The sequence below is a fragment of the Acyrthosiphon pisum genome, chromosome A3, assembly GCF_005508785.2.
Source record: "Acyrthosiphon pisum isolate AL4f chromosome A3, pea_aphid_22Mar2018_4r6ur, whole genome shotgun sequence".
Lineage (NCBI taxonomy): Eukaryota > Metazoa > Arthropoda > Insecta > Hemiptera > Aphididae > Acyrthosiphon > Acyrthosiphon pisum.
This window is the reverse complement of record NC_042496.1, coordinates 23,116,570-23,140,018: the sequence shown is the minus strand read 5'-3', so window position 1 is coordinate 23,140,018 and position 23,449 is coordinate 23,116,570. Positions and strand designations below refer to the sequence as shown.

Here is a 23,449-nt window from a genome sequence, read left to right as displayed (position 1 = left end):
GTACTTAAAAATCGTATGATTACTTGGGATAGTGGGGTCTGTAGTGCGATCAGCTGGTGTGACCTGATCAGGTAACATGTTAACCATTCGAGTTCGATCACAATTTTTTTTTGTATTTGTTTACCTGTGTGTTTCAAGTATTTTAGATTACTTCTTCTATATAAGGGTGTGTAATTTTATTTCATGAGTGTATTTCATGATGGATGTTTTTTTCCTCACCTATACTTGATACTTAGCCGTTTTTTTTTTTTGTGACGTTTGACTTAAGTTAGAATTCTATTTATTATTTCGGTGTGGAAGGGACGGTGTGTATTTATTTGCCACTGTGATGGTTTATTTGATGGAAAGTACTTCAGTCGTGTTATGTACGGCCTTGATCGATAGTCGATACAAACAATTTACTCTCTGTTATGATCCGGAGAATGGTTGATTGAATATATTCAAGCTGGATGAGGATAAACTCGTTATGGTAAATATAATACTTAAAAAATATCCATTTTATCACTTAACAGTAGTTCAACTAATAGAAAAACATTACTAGTATATTATCTTTTTATAGTGTACATTTATTAAGGATAGGTAATATAGAGTTAAAAATACATAAATAATTAATAACAATAATTATTAATATATATACTTATGTTATGATATCAATTTAATTGATGTACAAAATACATATAAGTTATCTATTCTTGAGGAACCATTTTTAATAATTATTTTTTTCAAATAATATATTTTGTTCGAACTAATAATAACTGTCTTTTCCAGTATGTTACATCTTTAGGGAGATAATAAACATATACAATTTGCCTGAAAAAAAGGTGATTAACACTTACATCGCTAGAACGGTAAATAATTATTTGATAAATTTATGGAACATTGACTACATTACTATAGAATACTAATCTAACATTGTAATTATTTCCAGAAATAATATTTACATGTTATTGGCATCCCCATTACCTATCTGCAATCCATATCAATTTCGATACAATATTATTTACCTATCGACGGTGCGAGTTTATTATCTATTCGATGGGAATTGGAATTTATATATTGTTTTGTTGCCAGTTTGTATAGGACACATAATAGGTTCTACGAGAATAATAATATTCTAATTTCATAACAGACTTTTACATACATCTACGATTTTGTAATTATTAGCTATTACTTATTACTGCTATTCGAATAATCATATTTCATTATAACAAGATAAAAACATAATGTCTATTGGAAATTATGACAAAAAAAAAAAAACAAATTCATCAAAATATAGATTTCGGTTCAGTTTCGATTCGTAATAAAATATATTATCATGGTTGCCGTCCGGTTTCAGAACAAAACTGGTCTTTTTCGATACGGTTCCAGTCCCCGTTACCAAATACGGATTAAAATGCGACAACCGATTTTGAGGTTGGTAGTTATTTTTACTTATCATCAAAACTTGTTTATGTAAAACCAAAAAAACGTGAATTTTAAATAAAAATAAAATACCCTCATTAAACGAGATATACTGAGAACAATTAATAATGAATATCATATGGGATACCATCCTGTGTACTCGGAACATAAACTCGGCTACAGGTTAGACTTTTTCAATTGTCCCGACATAATTATTTCATTCCTCTTTCTGTCCCTCGCTACAATATCAAGTAGACCTTTGATCTTTAAACCGTAAAAAGTAATTATCATAAGCATAGGTACATCTTTTCTATTTCCTGCAACCTTGAGTTCTTTTTTTCCCGTTGAATTTAAGTTTTTAATTTTGTCGTTAATACATAAATTTAAGCGTTTGTAAGAAATTGTTAACTAATTTACCTAAGAATAACTGGTACACACGCATATTCCTAATAGATTGTATTGACGTGATGAAATTTTTATTGCATTGCAATCATTTTTGTTTTTGCAACGATAAAATATCTAGGTCAGCGGAAATATAAACATAATTGAATATAATATGAGCATAATACTATATTAAATTTTACCATTGTTGTATATATTTTAAAGTTTTTTTTTGTTGTTCTTTTACAAGATCCTCATTATATTTATACACAACAAATATTAATTGTCCTGTGTGTATCTATTTTGGACACCATCTTTTCTGTGAATGTAAAAATGCATGAAAGGGAGACGTAAAAGAAAAAAAAAACAACGAGAAACTTGAAACGCAGTTCTGTGTTATGTATTATAATTAATATTATTGTTTGCTAAAATTCTTAAGTTTTTGATTTATCTTTACGATTTGACAATAACACAAGCAATAAATATTTTAACAATGAATTATTATATCAACACGACTACATACTATACACTCTTAAAGTTCTAAACTTTATGTAATTGATTTTTTTTTTTGTCGTACCAAAGAATACAATCTATGTTATTATTATTATTATTATTATTTTTAAATAAAAAGAACATTTTATTTTGGTGGAGTATCAATTTTAGATTCCGGGCAAAGCGAAGAATATATTGTTTTCACGATGTTATTTTTCATTTTATTATTTTCGTTTCACTTAATTAATTGATTAGAAACGCAATCTATTTGGTAATTTAAATAAGTTTGCTTTACAATAATAAATAACACAGTAATAGTAAGTTCTTCACAATACCTTATACCTAGCCCTAGGAGAGTAAAAAACTGACCTTTAAAAAAATATTTGATTTTAACCAAGTTCAACTAGAAATCATTTTTCTAATAAAATCATTTAAACACCAATGTGAGTGAAAACTGAAAATAGATAAGTATTCTTATTTACTATATGTCTAACCTTTAATATTTTATATGAATGATCCATAAAGAGTTGCCACCCTTGTTTAGATGCACTCATAGTCTGTGTAATACCTAATAAACCGTAGAAGACTAATATTTGACTTGAGAAACTAAGGAAAGCAATAGTAAAAACTGCAATTTTTATCATTTAAATATACGTATTACAGATGACAATTTATTTAAATAAATTCATCATCAGCACAATCATAATATTATAACCTAATCGTATTGGGCATGTGGGAATATTTAGAAAATATTTTTTCCATTTCAACTTTTTTTTATTATTTACCATTCTTTTACAGGCTATTTTTTCTCGTGACCACTGCTAGCTCACGACTACAGTCTTGTCATAGACTAGCTAATTCAACGACCACGACTAATGTCTAGCACCCTAGCTCAATATAAAAATATCTTGTTTTCAACTATACTATCACCTATCGCCTTGTGAAATGTATATTATATGTTTATATATTATTTAAAAGTGAATTTCAGATTGCAGTAATAATAATAGGATCATCGTAAAAACTATACGCCTATATATTATTTATAATCGAATTATTAGTAGTGTAATTACTTAATATGTGTTTATGCAAAACAAAAATTAGCAAAGTGACTATAGTCACTAGAATTGTTCACATATCACCATCGAAAAACTTTTCATATTATGTAGAGTGCCGCTGAATCATTATGATAAATCAGTTTGTGTTCAATTTTTATATGCCCTAGGTATTGGAAACACAACGATTTCATTGTAATATATTACCCAGTTTATAGGTATGCCGAAAAACACTGTTGGATATGAGTAGCTCGTATCTATATATATATATAGATGTATATTATTGGCTACGTTATGAAATAAAAACCTACAACAGGAAAAAACGCACTTGGGGACTTGAGTATCACGTGGCATGACGCCATCGTTGAATTATTTTTACTAATGAAAACACTTAATAAAAAAATAAAACAGGTACACAGTTTATTGAAATAAACGAGGTGATTATTGGACGCCGTACACTATATTCCGCTGATCAAATCTGCGTCGGATGCTGAAAAAAATCCAAGTGGAGGCATATATACCTATATAAGTGCTAACCCTAACGAGGCGAGATAATACGTCTACGATCGTGTCAGCAGATATTTGCATGTACATAAATCGATAATAACCTGTCAATCCGTTTCAATTATCGACAGTATAATACAATATTAATCGATTCAAAGTTCAAACCCGACACGATACAGACGAGCGAAAAAATATTTATTAATAATTGTTTTATTTTATATATTATTATTATTAGTGTAGGTAAGCACGCAAGGTAGGTAGGTGTCGAGTATACTGTTTTCGAAAATGAAATCCGACAGGCGAACGCGAAATGTTGAAATCGTAGGAAAACGTTTATGGGGAAATGATTCGCAACGTGCTTAGCCCACCCATTTGACAATCAAAATCCGATTGATGCGAGTGCCGAGCGAACATGTAAATTATACGCACGCAGACTTTCGCATCAGTCTCGACGTTAAATAATATATTCCATACGCATAATATAATATACAAATCACGACACTACACGCACTAAACTACAAATTATATAGACATAATATAGGTAGTATTACATTGGTATACTCATTTGTGAATTTCGCATACTTCCCATTTTTATTGTAGTAATACAGTACAGTTATATGATAAATATATATATAAATACATCAAATAATTTTATTATAAATATTATTCGAAGTAAAAGTAGTAAAAAAAAAAAAAGTTATCCTTTACGAACAAACAAACAAACCTTTTGCATTTTTCAACAACATTTTTGTAAAACAAATTCTATATAAATGTCTGTCGTTAATGAAGGTTATTTATTTTTTTTTTTTAACTTTAAAATAATAATATTTTAAGTATAATTTATGTACCTATAGTATTATGTGATTTCTACACTACAGTCTACCGTGGATCACAGGTTCAACGTGGTGAGGTAATAAAACAAATGTTATTATCATATTCAAAGTAAATTGTAGGTATAGGTAGCGTATCCAATATTATTTAAAGTCTTTGAAAAAAATAATAAATATTTCTATTACAAAACACAATTTTAGCTGGTCGATTACCATTTTAATACTATAGCCGTATTAACCAGCGTTGCCTGATGATAAATTAATCCGGGATAGTAATAGTAACAATTTTTTTTTTCTTACGGTAACCAATTGCAAGCAGAAATAATCGTAAAAACTAATAATAACCGTCACTGTTAAAGCCATAATATTTAAATAACAAATAAATAAACAAATAATCGCGAATGATATGTGGTTACGATTTTAATATTATTAATAGCTGGTAAACCAAACTAAAATCAATGATTCAATTTATTATCCAAACCTGCCCCGAATCACCAAAGTCGGTTAGTATTTTTTATGTGATTCTATTTAAGCCTCAGAAATTAACTCTACCTTTTATAATATATATATTATATAATATACGTTACTTGTGGGTGGCTTCTATTTTAATACTCTTACAACCCATCCGGAATCCCAAACAATAAGTGCAATTTGGTGCCAATTGGTCAAAAACTGTGGATTTGCATATTATATTGTGTCGTTTAGATATAACTCGACCAATAATATCTGTGGACTGTGTTATCCGACTACCTATGTATTATTCTATTATGAATAATAATAATCGATCCTTATATGTTTTCAGTTTGGTTTCAGTTGAAATAATATTCTCGATTGTTTTTTTATTAAAATATAAACCTCATTCGTAAACTTTGCCTCTTAAATAATATAATAGCTATTACTTAATATTACTTATTTTATATAGAATAGCTTTATTAGTCTAGATGACAAATATATTATAATACAATACTGCTGACAATTATATCCAACCATATAATAATAACTATTTTAGTATCGCTGTAACCCACAAATCCTATATTCAATATTGAAACTAATAAATATTCGATTTTCGAAAGCTGAAACAAAATCTATGTGTAAGTTCGCCATATGGCAACAAATAGGGGTGGAAAAAAATAAATAATAAATAATAAACACTCCTCGAGACTTTAGAAATCTATTGATATAACTTTTATTGAAAACGGTCCAGTGGTTTCTGAGTCAATAGAGGACAAAGAAACAGGCAAACATTCATTTATATTTATATGTATACATATTATATATAGATAGATAATATAAAGAGAGTAATATAAGTAGGAACTACTAAATACTTTGTACATTTTCTCAGACTTCAGTTGTTTATTTAAATTTTAAAGTAAAAATACTTTTCAATTAAGGAAATGTGTTTCTATTATTATTATGCGTAGGTATACTGCAACCGCGGTACAGTAACGTCGTTTGTGGGATTCAAAGTTATGCAATTGCTTTCCCAAACTTACAGACATACAGTACCTATGTATATTATGTTCTGTACCCGCATGTGATCGAAAAAACACACATTGTAATTTTTCGATTAAAGTGGTCCCATTTTCAGTACCTGTTTTTGGATATTATTGGTCGGTTTGCATATCACAAAACAATATTATTTTATTTATTTTATTTTATAAATTAACGCCAAGTCGGCTTTTACAAATATAGACACATGATAAAATAAAATAACAAAATAGTTAGGTAAATAAAGAAAAGTATTAAGTAAACATATAAGAACTATAGTGTAACGATTATATAGGTACCTACGAATTTGTCATGAAGTAAACGAATCGCGTATACATTCGCACCATTCTAGGTTGGCGTCATGGATCGACTTGTCGATATGTAAAAAGTGAAATCGAGTGTTGCCGGGAACCAATCTCCAATAAACCATGTGCCTTTTAATAATGTCGATATAAAATACGATAACTAAGGATCTGACTACTGGGTGGTAGTTATTCAAGACAGATAACCGCGTTTATGGGCTGATAATCGTGGTGCGGATGAACAAATTGTCGGACCGAATTTGTGATAAATTTACTATCATTTTTATGTAAATTATTAAAATATCCAACGCGTAATTTACACACACACACACACACACACACACATTATAGGTATATTATTCGGGTACTCACCTAAACGTCAAATATTTGTGCGACTGTTGGTCGGCCGCCGTCGCCGACCAGTCGAACTCCAGTAGACTGCAGCCACCGTTGGCGGCCGGTTGACCCCCCCGAGCCAGCAGTTTTCCGTTGACGGTGATCGTGTAGTTGTACAGCGTCGAGGCGGCCGCCGTGCAGTTCATCCTCACTGCGAACACAACACGACGACAATGTAATAATATTTTATTCGCGTCGGCACACACAGTGCCGCTGCAGTATAACAATATATACAGAGGACACAACAACGGTTTAATAACGCATAGGTATTGTGATGGGGCATTGTGAAGTGGTCCGAAAAACGACGCGAGTGATAACGCTGCGCGGAGACCGTATACGCGTGTTCGTCTAGCGTATTATATTTGTATATAAATATATATATATGCGTATCATTATGTCACCATGGCCCAACGCAAAATCGTCCAATTCGTGAAACAGACGCTATTTTTCTGGACCATTTCGCGAAACGACCTACAGTCGCCCGTGCAATATTCACGAGACGGCTAAAAGACAACGCGTTGTTCTACTTCCGCACGAAATGGACGGATTTCAGTTCTCATCGCAAACGGCCGTGCGTATATTATTCCGTCCAATGCCGCCGACGCATCGACCGACTCGACATCGTTATTATTATTTATATATTTTTTTTTTTTCACTACCGACATTGAAACGTATTTCTATTTTGTACAATGTTTGAGTAAACATTTGATTAAACAATGTTTTTAAGACTATGGGCTTTCACAATAATAACGTAGATAGCCGTAATTCTATATAATTATGCAGGGCTTGAAACCGATTGAAATAATTTCGGTTTCGATTTTGTATACTGGTTTTTAATTTTTTCGATTTAGGTTTCAATTTTTCAATACCGGTATTAGGAAATTTCGGTTTCGGTTTCGATTTTGTATACCAGTTTTGAAATTTTACGATTTCAGTTTCAACTTAACAATACCGGTATTAAGAAATTTCGGTTTCGGTTTCGATTTCGAATACCGGTTTCTAAATGTTTCGGTTTCAAATACCGGTATTAAGAAATTTCGGTTTTGGTTTCGGTTTTGTACACCGGTTTCTAAACTATTTTGAGGGGGCTATGTCGTCTATATAATTATCATTCTTTGTTCCGTATTGTCAATTGTCATATTATATAGTATTTGCTAGTAACTTTAATTTATGTCATTACTATTTATAAACAACTAATAATTTTGCGAATAATTAAATGTTTATCAACAAAAATAATTATTATCTCAATTGTATTATGATTATTAATTATGCGTATTAATGGAATTTACGTATTTAAAAACACGTCAGTTAAAAAAAAATAACGGTTTCCAATTTTTTCAGATTTCGGTTTTGAATTTAATACCGGTTTCCAATTTTTTACGGTTTTGATTTTGAATTTAATACCGGTATCCAATTTATTTCGGTTTCGGTTTTAAATTATAATACCGGTATCCAATTTTTTCCGATTTCGGTTTTGACTTTAATACCGGTATCCAATTTTTTACGGTTTCGGTTTCGGTTTTAAAACGGTTTATAACGGTTTCTGAAATCGATTTTGAAAACGGTTTCAAGCGCTGTAATTATGGCTTATACACTATACAAATAAATACACGACGTTATAATTATATATTGATACAACACAATGTAACATATTAATAGGTATTTACTTAGACGTCTGAACAAGAATATTCTGATTTTACAATAATAATTATTGTTTCGATTCAAATAAATTTGTTTAAACCAAAACATTTAAATTCTATGATCATTACCTTCGTCTACAATAAGAAGACCGTGGTACCAAAACATATTCACATTTACAATCTTGATCAATAATCATACTACTTATTACCGCGGTAAGCGGTTACGAATACAAGAATCGCGTTTGTGTATATTCTAGAAATATATTTCAAATTATATTTTATACCAGCCGACGAATGGAAGAATATTTTTCATTTTTCTTGTCGGACCTTCGAAACATTTCAATCCACAAAATTGTCTAAAGACATATAGTATTGAGATTTATTATTTATTTACCGTATGGCAAATTGAGATTTATTATTCAACAAAACAAAGAAACCTCGACAGCAACTCATCAAAAATACCGTTCAAGTCCGTTTTTGTAATATGAAACATTATTCACAATACACGTACTATGTTATATTTAATGGAAATAATACTCTTCGGAATACAAATGTACAATTCACGCAGTGGTAACAAAGGTACGCGTATTACCGTAAGACACATAGATATAATATACAATAACATAATATACAACATAGTAGTGTAGTAATACTGTAAATCCCACATTACGAAACATTGCACCTACCATTTTCCCTCCCATAACTATGTAATTTTGTAGGTAAGCTATATAAGAATCATTACTCTTGTTTAAGATTATTGGTTAATTTAATTATTTTATTTTTATGTTATTAATGCTATTATGTATTTTTTAGATTTTTTTGTTTACAGTATGAAATAAAAAATATGAAAAACCTTGTTTTGAATTTTCAATGTTAAGCTACAAAAATCAAACATTTTATACATTTTTAACAACAAAATAATTTTCAAATTTTTGAGACTTTTACGAATTTTATCGTCATTTTAACTTCAAGCGCTCATAAAAAGATGTTGTGGATTTACGCTCAACATTTTTTATAATTTCCATTAATAGAAACGTATTATGAACCTTGTATTAAATTATCAAGTTTTTGATCAAGTGAAAATTTTCTTATGCCTAATATAATAGCTCAAATAGAATCAAAATATGATTAGATGTTATTTTATGTTATAGTGTATAGAAAATACTTATGTAAACATTTGGTGAAAATACAAAGTATCTACGGTAATTAGTTCTTTAGTTACATCGAAAAAACTAAATCGATTTTGTCAAAAACTGTTTTTGCGCAAAAAAATTTAGTTTTTTTCAACGCTTTAGAAAACTACTGTGAATTTTGAAATCTACCTCTCAAAAGTACCAACTAGATACTTTCCTACTAGAAGATATACTGAAACTTAAAATCAATGAAGTATTTTGACTACTTATCGTGTATAGATACATAATAAACACACACACACAACGCATCATTGTAAAATCGCTCCTCTCAGAATTTAAAATGGAGGTACTCGTTTGAAAAAAAAAAGGAGTCTGTAACGTCACAGGACGACTCTGGGTAAATAGCATAAACATTTAAGTATTTGAAAATAATGAAATACGATCTTCAACTAAACTCGATATTGTTTTAAAAATCGAAATTTGAATAAATGCATAATTAAAGGATAGAATGGAGATAACCTTGGTTCATCCTTTATAAAGTTCTACTAACTATAAGTTTATATATTACCTGCATAATATCAAATTGCAGTCGCGCCATCATGAACTTTGTATTCAATTATGAATTACCGTTGCTGCCTGACATCAGTTGTAACGTCGACAAAAAGTACATTTCGCGAATCGGACAATCTCGCGTCTGCAGAAACGTTACGCATTAATGTAGGTAGGTAAAAGATATCTCGCGAATTGTGCTGGGACCCGTGGGGGGCAAGACGATATAGTAAAGAGACGCGCGATAAATCAGGATATTTTCTCGGGAAAACAGACGGCGCCAAAAATCTTGTAACAGAACAAAACAAAAATTATATACGTGTATATACACTACCGTGGAATAACGGTTGTTTTGGCGTCAACATCCGGAAAAGCGAAACCATTTGTCATCCGGCCGGCGAAGGGAGCGGCGGCGCGCAGCTGAAGTGGCGGGGAGTATAATTCTTTAGATAGAATATCTGGGCGCGGGACTCTCGGCTCCTCTCGCCCCCTCCCGACACTCACAACTACAGTTCTTCACCTCTATACCCCCTCTCTCCCTCCCTCTTTCACCGGTCAAGTTTGGGTCGGACTTAAACAACTATACTGTGCAGCCATTAATACAATAATAGCAATAACGGCAGTATAGCGATAATAGCTGTTATTATTAGTTAGAACAACTAATATTACAGCTACAGTAGTACACTACCACAACGCGGGTGGTTGTATATTATATCCCATTGAATATAATAATGCTAAACAGCAATAATAATATTATTTTGGCGTAGGTACACGTGCGCACAAATTTTCACTTGTGGCGACACCGATCAATGAATATCGATCATCGGACGGCTTTGTGTTACCTAAGGCTAAAACGGCTATATTATAATGTAATAATAATGTAGGTATACGAGTAGGCGCCACCGCCGCCGCCGCCGCCGTGTCAGGGTTGGTTCTTGACAAGTCCCGATGCGGAAGGGGTTGAAAATATTTAGCACTTTTTTTTCCGTCGACAGATGGACACGGGAAGTAGGTAATTTTATATGTGTTCTACCCTTTATATACCGATATCTCCCTTTGCCTTACCTATTATGAAATAATTTTTATTAAATGTTTTGTTGTTTGATGACCGCGATACAATTTCAGCTGAGTTAGGTACTGCGCAGGTATTCACTGCACGTATGTACACCAGCCGTGGAGAGGGGTTGGTTCTTGACGAGTCCCGATGCGGAGGGGGTTGAAAATATTTAGCATGCACACCTCGTTTTTTTTCCGTCGATAGGTGCGGACACGATAAGTAGGTAATTTCGTGTGCTCTACCCTTTATACACCGATACCTTCCTATCATGAAATAATTTTTATCAAATGTTTTATTTTCTGATGACCGCGATTACTATTTTAGAGTTACTGCGTAAGTATTCACGCGTATGCACACCAGCCGCGGGGAGGGGTGGGCGACCCACGCATCGTAACTACCCCACTGCGCCGTGTATAATATTATTTGTGTGTACATAGTCGCGTACCTCCCGGTAATATTATTATGTTATCGAATTATGCAGACGACGATTCTATTGAAACGGGTCGGCACGAGGAACTCGAATTTGGACGAGTGCCATTAAAATGTCAGCGGGTTGTGTATTATTATTATCATGGTTGTGTCCTAATCAAATTATACCAGTTTTTCGCCCGTGTTCTGCGTATAAACATATGAAACGTTATTTCGTCGTCGCTGTTTGTCTTGTATACACTATATAGTAATGCGGTATGCGTGTAACCTATCTATATATTGCATTATAATACGTTATAAAATTATGAAATATACATGCGTTATATATTTAAGGGATGTCCGCGTGTAATTATCGCATTATTATTATTATTATACACATACCTACCTACACTGTCGGAGCTGCGGCCTTGCCGTGGTTTGTATATTTAATATAGATTATCGGATCCCGGCTGCGCGAGTTTGAGTACACGCCGCCGTTTAATTATTTAAATAACAATATTATTAATGCTTTAATTCGGATGTTTATTACCATATACCACGTATATATGGGTAGGTACTACACCACTACTGTTATACCAGCTACAAGTATTATACTGCTGCGACTTCTATCGCCGCTCCCGCCTACCACTCTACACGCATATACGTGTACGGGCAGCGTATATATATATTATGCGTTTTAACCGTGAAAGGTCAAGTGTAAATTATAACCGGGGGGGGGGGGGGGGGATCGTTGTTTGTAAGTACACACATGGGTAGTGAACAACAACGGGCGCGCGCGTTTACAAATTCTACCCCCGTTAACCCCCAGACATTTGCAGGGTGTATGCGAGCATGAGTATATAATAATATGATACTCTAACTACTGCAGGTTCCCCGCCACCACATCATGCCGAAGAAGGGAGCTTTTGTGTTACGAGACTCTCTAGAAAATACGTTTCAATTCGTCGTGATGAGAACGAATTCGTGCGAAATACTTTTCAAAAAAAAAAAAACATTTTCATTTCGTCAGAGATGCACTATGGGCTCGCCGTACACAACAACGAAGTTTGTTTATATTTTTGCAATTGACCACGCCGCCTGCGACGCAATAAAACGGAATGATTTTAATAATTCAGAACACGGCAAAATTATATTATTATTATATCGTATATTATCATAAATTACACTCGCCCAGTGGCCACTAAAAAGTTTTATTATATTATTAAACAGTAAAATAATAAAAATTATACACTGCGGTAATATTTTGCGGTTAGTCGGACTATCACGTTTTTAATTCTTTCGAAACGTCACGGAAAAGCGCATGTGCTCGATTCCGTGTTTGCAAATCACTGTTTTAAAACCAATTATTATTCAAATTAACCACCACAAATTAACAAATTTTTCATACGAATATATGCACTTATAATGTAATAGGTACATGGTAAATAGTAATGGACTTTTTACATTTTTATTATTATTATTATTTAAAAAGTAGGTACCTACATACCTAGTACCTATAACCTACTTAGTTCTCTAAATAACATTACTGATAACATTTTAAAGTTCGTACGCATATTGTATATTTAATACTTACAAGCTACAACGTTTATAATATAATCAATACAAATTACAGTAATTATGGTAATTAGTACGCTTTAAAAAAAAAAATAATAGTGAAAAGTTAAAAATTTTCTTTTTATGGTTCACGAGTTTCTTTGAAACATTTTTTATTATTAATTTTAAATGTTTACAAAGAAAAGTTTTTGAAATATCTTTGCATTTGCTTTCAGATTAAAATATTTAACAACAGCTACACTTAGCGATTAACTTTGCATAAAGAGAAACATTATAGGTCTAAACGAAATAGTCTAAAACCAACTGTTATTACAACAGTAACAAAAAAAAAAAAAACAAATATAATATAATATATAAACATTGAACATTCTTATGCATTATAATAAAATACATACTATATATTATAATTTCTAATTATTTTTTTGAGAATAATGTTAATCTTTGCAAAGACTAAAACTCAATTGTAATTATTTCACACCTTGTTTATTTCATTTATGGAGTAACGCACATTAAGTGCCATCTATACTAATTTATCAATTGGACAAATTTAAACAAATTTTAAACCTTAAAGTCAATAAATTATATTATATAACCATGTTCATGTGTATATGATAATGATATTATTCAAATAGAAAGCGTATCATAAAAAATTTGTTTTATTTACTGAATATAAGTAAATCGATCACAGTGCGTATTATGTCAACGAATTTTATTGTTAAAAAATATTTTTTATTTATAGCTCCGACTAAAAGAAAACATGTACATGAATAACATTATTTCCATTGTCATGTTATTGTTCAAAACTGTGATTGTGACGTAACAGTCAGCACAAAATGTTACGAAATATATATTATTCATCAATTATTTCGTATTTGACATTTTGAGCTATTATTATTATATATATTTTTTTTCTCAGAATTTGTACAGAGCTTAGGATTATGAAAAAGATATATTACGTTCACGACTAAAAAAAATTAACGATTAAATTATATTTTATATAGGCAATCCGACTATGTGCGACAGCATATCAAGTAGGCAATTTGTGAAAATTTGATTTGATGCATGCTTGCACCTGGTCAGCCCAATTAACCAATGACAACCAATAAAATAATAAATACTAATTTCTAATAATTATTTCTCCTATAACCAATAGCAACCATTTATAAACAAAAATGTCCACCGTAAATCTCAAAATCCCCGTTTGCGCACCTCCCCGGGTTGGACCTACCGGGCCCGATTGTGAACATAAATTATCCCGAGAACCACTCAAATACACACAAAAAATGTCATAAAAATCGGTCCAACCGTTTAGGAATGGATGCACATAAAAGACGCACACGCAGACAGACAAACACTCATTTTTATATAATACGTAGATTATGTCCTTGTACTCATATCCTGCTGCAGATGGATAATATATAATAATATGAACAGTGTAATATATGTTATTTTGTGAACATTTCCCCGGACCGACCCATACTTAGAGTATAGTCGCAATATAGTTTCAAATGATTTAAGCCAAAAGCAAAAATCCGCTCAAACGAAACGAACGAGTAGAACGATATTCGATTTTCGCCAGACTACACTTAGCCACTTGCCAGTAGCCAACGTACAGACTCGCGATAATTATTTATTCGTATATCACATAAGTAATATGCGGTTCAGTGGTTGGATAAATGTTTTCCTCTTAAAATAAGTACTAACCAGTAACCGCACTGAGAATAATATGATATACATTTATGTATGTCACCAGCTACATATATTACCATTTCCCTTACATGTGTATAGTGTAAAATGTACGTTGCGAGTGTTTTTACATTTTTTTATTTTGTAAATGTAATAATATACATTATAGGTACCATACACACATATATATGTATAGCTCACATATGCAGTCGCAGAAGTATGCGGGTGGGTAATATGAAGAAAAACGTATTACTCGCTACACGATGCAATGATATGTTTTATATCGGATAACACTTCGAGTTATGGATGGAAAATAAAATCATATCAGCTGCCGTATGTATACAAAATACAATTTACCATTTTATTTTATGAAAATGTTGTTTTTAAATATAACGTCAACCGTGTTCCTGATCAGAATTTATAATATTATTCAAAATTAATTTCGAAAAGCGCGTTTTCTTTTATCCGCGTGAAATATATTATTATTGTGTAAATACAACATTTTTTTTTTCATAATATACCTTATAGCTTTTATTTTTTATCTTAGTATTCGATGCGTTACGGTTTTTTTTTCAATGTTTGTGATACCCAAAATTATTTACCAGAAATATTAATATAGATAAGGTAATTAATAAACAAATATTGGATTCTGTTACCTTGCTAAAAGAGTTTTATTAAAATAACTATAAGACGCTGTGAAAAATGTAATATTCTAACTTTAAATAATAACACAACAAAAATGTTTATTTTAATTTTAAAGTCTTTTGTAAGTTCTAACCTGGAGGCAATCACATAATCATGGACGAAACTAAAGTAAGAAAATTATGTATAAGATCGTTCACAACGAAATTAATATTTTGTTGGTAACGGTAATTGGTAACCACGTACTACGTATATGTTAATATGTATCAATATTTTGTTCTATTAAAATAGTCAAAAACCTATGTACCATCGAAAATTGGTTATTGGTTTTGTTTTATAAGTCAATACCAAATTATTAAAATTAAATAACTTGAAGAACATAAAATCATCCATCAAAACTTAATATCTACTGTGTATGGGCCGGATTATTGTGTAGTAAGAAAAAAACTATAAAGTGTAATCATTAAATGGTATTAAGACTAAAGTTTAAGACAAAGTTTTAAGCCCAGAATGACTAAAGTCCTCTGAAATACATTAAATATTATTACTAAATATGTTTTCGGGTTATCCTTTTACTTTTAGTTTTTACCACAAAAAATTCGTAGGAATAATGTTAAAAAATTAATGCCGAAATAGTTTGGATTCTAAACGATTATTGATTTCACAAATGGCGATCGTGGAGACCATTGTAGTATACTAGTATTTATTTCCCAGTACTATTAGTATTAGGCAGGTAGTAGGTACAATATTTAATATTATTTATATGTTTTTTTGTAATATTATTCCGTCAATATATTATATTGTAATGGAAAATGAGCAGCGAACATAACGTGCTCCTGAAGCACTTTTATAGGTTAGGTTATACATAGTGTAAATAACAATAATAATAAAAGTAGCAACTGTATGGATAAATTCATGTAGATTAAAAATGTTAATCTCGCTTAAACGGTTAAGTGCCATAAGAATTTTATGCCACGTTAGTGAAAGTTAAGTACGTATTTATATGTTTTATGCAAAGACTAATTAAAGTAAAATTGTTTTCAAACCACGTGTGTATGTTTGTATAGTCGATAAGTAAAATAATTATTTGTATAACATATGTTTTATTTAACTATTAGTGTTTTCTTAATTCATTTAAGTTGACATACCTAGATCTCGCCATAAGCAATCGTTTATAACGTCGTATAGGTCATACAATTTTGAACACTAACTAGATCAAATCTGCTGATAGAGCTGGCCACCTCAAAATTATAGATTGGAGTAATTAATGTTTTGATCCAAAACGTGATTAAAATTAATAAAAAAAAACACTCAATTGTTAAAATTAAATCATTCCTCGCTTCGCTCAAAATCAAACATAGATGAAAATCTTCAAGTTCAATCATTTGATGAGGTAGGTATACGATATTGAACTACACTTCAATCGTAATCGTAATAGTTTACTATTGATTTTTCAAGGGAATCTTCGGAATACAATGTAAGTATGACCTATTTTTCATTATTCTTTATTCTTACATTTCTGTTTCTATTACCTATATCTAAATATCTTATCTTTTTATGAACTACTATGTGATATAAAATATTGTGAAATTAACGTTTTAATTATTTTCACCAATCTATCAATTTATTATTGACGAATTGAACAGCAATAATAATATAGTTATATCATATAATTTAAAGCAACTGTATATTGTACTGTGCTGTACGAGCGTGGATGTATTGCAAATAAACACCTTTAGTAAATAGATACCACTCGCGTGGTTATCTATCGATATTGTACCCCTCCTCTGGTTGTTTTATAAAATGCTCCAATAATTGGATCAAATTTATTTCGTATGTTTTGGCTTAGGGGTCTTGACAAGCGAGATTGAAGTAACTCGATGGTACAGGTTCTAGAAATCAACACGTGTCTCGAAAACGAAAATAAAACTCAAATAATCGTAATTTTTGGTAATAATCAATCAATACAATCAATTCAGTTGGCGATGGGCGATGCTATTATACAGTTTATAATGCATTTTAAAACGATGGATATTACGTATTTATACGTATGAGTATTTTTGGAATTGAAAAAATGTGAATCATGAACATACATTGAGCGTTATAGTTGTTGACGCTAATAAGTTATTTTCGAGGACAATGAATTCATTATTATATCATTTTGTGATTTAGGTACTGATTTTGTGGGTATTTGAATTAGGTATATACAATGTAATGTTATATTGTATTACTTCATATAAATATATATTATGAAACATAAGTAGCCATTATCAACTACAGTTTATTGTTATAACTATTATGTACCTGCGAAGGCTTGAAACAATAACAAAATATATTTGGACAAGTTTAGTGGCCTTGCGAGTGATGTAGGAAACAAATGATGGGAAGTTTTTCTGCATTGTCCGTACCCGAATCAAGTATTATTTTTCACAAGTACCTACTTAGAAAATATATATGTAAATACTATCTTGCTTAATTGTTCTTTCAATTGATTTTAATTCGTAAGAAAATATGTTTAACATTAAATAGATAATGGTTTATGATTTGAAAATTAAATCTTTAAATATTAATCTGTTTTATCAAAATAATAGTGACATTTTAATCCCTAAGATTATTGGAAGCTGGTGCCACCACTGTCAAGAAAATATAAAGCTTAGTGGATGTTTGACAAAACAAAATGTGAGCAATAGGAGATGTAAAAATGTTTGGTAAATAAAATTACTTTTATATACATTCTACTAAATAATAAAACTATAAAAATCCAGAGACACATAAATTTTTAAGATAATGTTAGTTATTTTAAAGTCAAAAACGCAGTATATTGTACGTGATACAATAGATGATTACAATTAAAATTGAGCATAAATCTTAATGTATCTATCAACTACCTATATATTATATAGTCCAATATTAGCATATAATTGATAAAAAAAAAATAATAATAATAATGATATTAAAATGAAGACAAAGAATAATGGAAATTACATTTGTTAATAAAATATTTATTGTCCATAAATAGTTGCAGACTGCAGTCATCATTGAATATAAAGTATAAATTCGTTTTGTTTACAACTATACAATAAATTAACATAATCAAACAATATAAATTAGTTGAAAATAGTATTTTCTTTAACTGATATTAATGGAAAAATGTTTACAATACCCGAGATAATTGGCTGTGCTTATAAATATAGAGCAGATCGAAAGAACTTTAGGTTTATATAGCGTTTAATATTTATATATTGGTTTTACAGTAATGGCGTTTGCTTTCTATTAAATTTTAAAGACTGAAAGTAATCCAAAACTTTCGTGTCCGAACAAGTGATAGCAATTATGACCACTTTAACCCAAATGTACCCATACTGTGCGATGTGGTTAGCGAAAATGGAATTTTATTATAATTGTGCCTCATAATATTATATTATAGTAAACGCTGACCTGCTAGTATTATTTTCCATTTTACCACTTTTTGAGTTTCCGAGAATCCAATATTTTTGGATAAAATTATTAAGCATTCCAATTAATTTTAACTTAAATACTAATTTCTTTGACCCTAAACCGTGCACGAATTTATAGAAAGATTTCCAGGGAATATAGGTATATTTTAATATGCTTAGACTAACCACTATGTCGATGCATATTACATAATGCTACATATTATCGTTAATATAGTGTTCTACAATTATTTTTATCATACAAATTTTAAAAAGTTATTATAATATGAACGAGAAGTTTGTTTGTATGCATTAATGTTGAACTTTTTGAAATTTTATAATATTGCAAAGCTCTTTGATAATGACTCACTTTGAATGAGTTTCTTTAGTGCCTATATTTATATTATTTTTTCTATGCTATAGGTACGTATATATTTAGTTTTGTTTTTTATTCAAACAATAACAGCCTGGCTAAAGTTATTTATTTATAATATAATTATTATTATACAAAATTATACTAATTCAAAATTACCTGAAGGAAACTTTGTTTTTTTTTATTTGGGAATTTATTATAATACAAATATGAATAATTTACATAACAATTCATATTACTATCTGCTTCAGTTTAATTTCACAATGAACATAAATGTCGTCCTTTAAATGGTAGATAAATACAAATATATGTTGAGCTACAACCATTATATAGATTATATATTCAAATGTATATCATTTAGTTTTTTCGATTTGTAAACAACGTGGTTTAATTTATATATATTATTCATATTCAACATAAAAAAGTTTTATTCATATTTTTGACGTTTGAGCATTATGTCTAACGATAGAATAACGTATAATCTTTGACTTTAAGAATGATAAGTCATTTTTATACGTCTAGACAAAATTGACAGTGGAGCCATAAAAATAAGTTCTTTTTAACCTCTTATATTCATTACAGTCGACATGAAGTGCATATGAAGTTTTTTGCCATTTTTGTTAAATTTTAAGTGTGAACGTCTTAACATATTTCGCTAGTTTAATATATATACATTACTAGGATGGATATTTTGCCAAGTATAAATACGAACATGATATTGGTGCGTGTGGTTAGATTAAAAATTTTAAATTTATCCAAACAATTCAGACTATTCTTCTCAATATGATGTAACCATTTGGTAATATTAGGTAACTAGTAAATATTTTAAAATATGATTTTTATCAATTCATATCAAACATATTTTATAAAACCAATGAGTAAGTTTCAGAACGAAAACGAAATTCAAAATTTGGGCCATTGCTCATTGTTGATGGGTTGAGTAACTCCTAGTTAGACGATGGGGATTCTGAAGTTATTTAAATAAGGTTATCAAATTGTCAATTATACTGATTTTCTTCATTATAACCCATGAATTATCCATAAGCTTGTTGTTTTTTTTATTTTTTTACGATCATATTGTTTTAAGACTTTTTAAATGATTAAAATCCACGATCAGAGTTCTCAAACTTTTTCAACCCTCAAAATACAATCATATTAATATATTTAGACAAGAAGACTGCACGAATAGGTACAGGTGTTATCGCGCATGTGAGGTTCTGAACAAAATAAATAATAGCTGGTACCAAGTTTAATCGAGTAACATAACCCAAAAAAAGGATAATAAGCTATTTTATATAACAAACGTTTATGGTAGGTAGGTAATAAACGTGCGCTATTACTTATTAGTACTCTTTTACTCGTTTCGCTATGACACAGTCTTTGAGTTGACTATACTATGTTAAGTATGCTAAATTTATTGGATTAATTTAATTCAATTGTATCGTACGTTTATTATTTTATAGTTTGCCAACTAGTAGTTAGGTATGTGGGCTGTGGGCCTAATGTTTTGGGTTTATTAATTAAATAGCTGATAGTTAATATCTTATAGGACTATAAATCCATCAAATGAAATACGTCTGTCCTCGTTCGTTTTAATGGCATCATGTCAAAAACCAAACACACATCACGGACCCCACACAGATATATAATCATTAATCCAATCAAATAGTCAGTTATACTTGTCAACTTGGAATTGTTTTAATAGTGTATACAGAATTCGTAAGTATATACATATTATAATATAATATAGCATAATAGAAGGTACGAGTATAATACTCCCCTTAAATATATAACATGAATCTATGGTGGCCTAGAGATATATTGAATAAAATTAATTTATAAAGCTACTAAAGAATAAAACAATTGTAATGTTAAAAGTTTTAACACAATTATTCCGAACATGCGTCATTTAATATATATTAAATGGATGATCTTATGCCAAAATTAATATAAGTATTCATATCTTATGTATACGATACCTACCTATATGTAATTTTTTTTTTTTAATTGATCTTTAACTTCGGCGCCAGGGGCCATTAGCTTTATACATTTTATTTTACTTATTTATGGTAACATATGCATGTTTTAATGGATGTATATACAGGCCCGAATTAAGGGGAGTCCAGGGGAGCCATGGCCCCCGGGCCTTATAGTTAGCATTTATTTAGGAGCCTCAGATTTGTCCATTACTTTTTTCGTTATAGGCTATAACCTTGCATAAATCACCTAAAAAAAAATCGATGGTTATTTAGCGATTAAAAAAGCTTGTAAATTATAATTTATAAATAAAATGATACAATATTCATTATTTATTGCTATGTACATAATATCTATATAATATATTATATTATATATTATATTATATTTGTTATAAGAGGTACCTAATATTAAATAATATATAGGTAAGTACATAATTATTTTTTTGTTTTTCGGAAAGGGGCCTTATTTAAAACTTTGGCCCTTGGACCTCAAAATGTCTTAATCCGGGCTTGTGTATATACGTTGATGCACACGATGGAGAACCAGACTGGAAAACACGAGTGGTTGATATGTAAAGTTGGAGAAAAGGATGTGTGATGGTATAGTCTAGATGGCCGATAAACCCTAAGAAGAAGATGAAGAAGGAAAAGAGTATATTATATTCATATATTAACACAATCATTAACTTCTGAAGAGAATAAATTATATAATATTTTTATTGTATAGGTACTATAATTAGTTTATACCAGTTTAATTTCTTACACCGAGATTTACAGTTTTTAATTTAAATTATTTTCAAAAACAACTTTTGTCTTCAAACCAATGAGTTTATAATTAATTTACTTTCAATTTCACGAGTTACTCGTAAATTCACTGAAAAAAAACTTAGTAAAAACAACTAATTAACAATAAAGTGATTTTTAATAGTTGTGATTTATTTTCGTTCAATATTCTAAATACAGATAATATAAATTAAAATAATATTATTCTATCTGTTTAACAATACCCTGCCATCTTAAAATAATTAAGGTACATTTTTTTGTTCCATAAATAATTATTTTATTTATTTATTATACGCTGAACATGATTTTCTACATTTCTCAATAATCATTGGTCCGACAAATTATGAAAATTATGTACCTAAGTATGTGCCTGAGTGACTGAATATGTAATAATTATTGTTTTTCCGTGAAAAGCTGAAATTTATATATTTCACATAATTTATTTGTTTTTCTGAGTAAACGTTAAAAAATGATAGAAAAAAATCATTGTGATCAGACGTGTGTTGTAGCAACAGATGGCTGTAATGACATTACGCGAAGGACGCATATTATATAGGATCGACCTATAAGAATATAAGTACATAAAAGGCAAAACGTGGAACGCATACATATAGGCATTGCAGGTCGATAAACCTATATGAAAAACGCGACTTTTATATATTATTTATTTATTTTACTAGTTTTTGAAATTACAAAACCGACGGGCGATCACGTGTAGTGGTAGCTCAGCTCTAAAAAAAAAAACAAACACACATGGAGCCTAGGAGACGTGCCGGTGTACATTTGTCTATGAGAGGAGAATATAGACGGAGAAAGAGCTCTGAGAGAGAGGGAATGTTTAGAGGTGGCTTTGTATATATTTATATTGTGTACTGCGTTATTCTCCGCTTTCAACAATAGAAACTCGATTTTCGAGACCGGGATTTGTATTATAACTAGCTGCCCGACCTTCCTCCGGAAGAAATTATTTTTTTATCATTTAATTTAAAAACATACGACTATTTTTTGGCTATACAATTAATATAATATAATTACATATTGTAGTTATTGTTATTGCTAATTTCTGAAAATTATATATCCTACATTTTGAATTCAACCACTGGAGTGTTTTATTTTTATTTTTTTTATTATAAAATAGAGATAATATAGAAAAAAAATGTAACAATAAATTATCTGTTCAATGAATAATATATATTTCAAATGAAAAAATGCAAGTGCAAACAAATAAATAACTAATAATATAATATAACAATAATAAATAAACAGCAACCGGTTTCCTTAGTCTCCAAAATCAAGTTGGATTCTTATAATATGATATATATTGAACGTACGAGTATCAGCTTA

The 23,449-nt window shown here is 30.0% G+C and overlaps 1 protein-coding gene across 6 annotated transcripts in view; it reads right to left on the bottom strand.

The window, feature by feature from the left end:
- Positions 1-23,449, bottom strand: part of LOC100167178 — a 111,034-nt gene that overhangs the window by 52,977 nt on the left and 34,608 nt on the right. For 5 of the 6 annotated variants that reach the window (XM_016802387.2, XM_001943588.5, XM_029491146.1 and 2 more), the window contains exon 3: positions 6,823-6,997. In XM_016802387.2, coding sequence (XP_016657876.1) covers positions 6,823-6,997 — 175 coding nt within the window. Of the gene's footprint in view, positions 1-6,822; positions 6,998-10,187; positions 10,648-23,449 lie in introns of those variants that run through there. The other variant, XM_016802395.2, reaches the window with a different exon arrangement.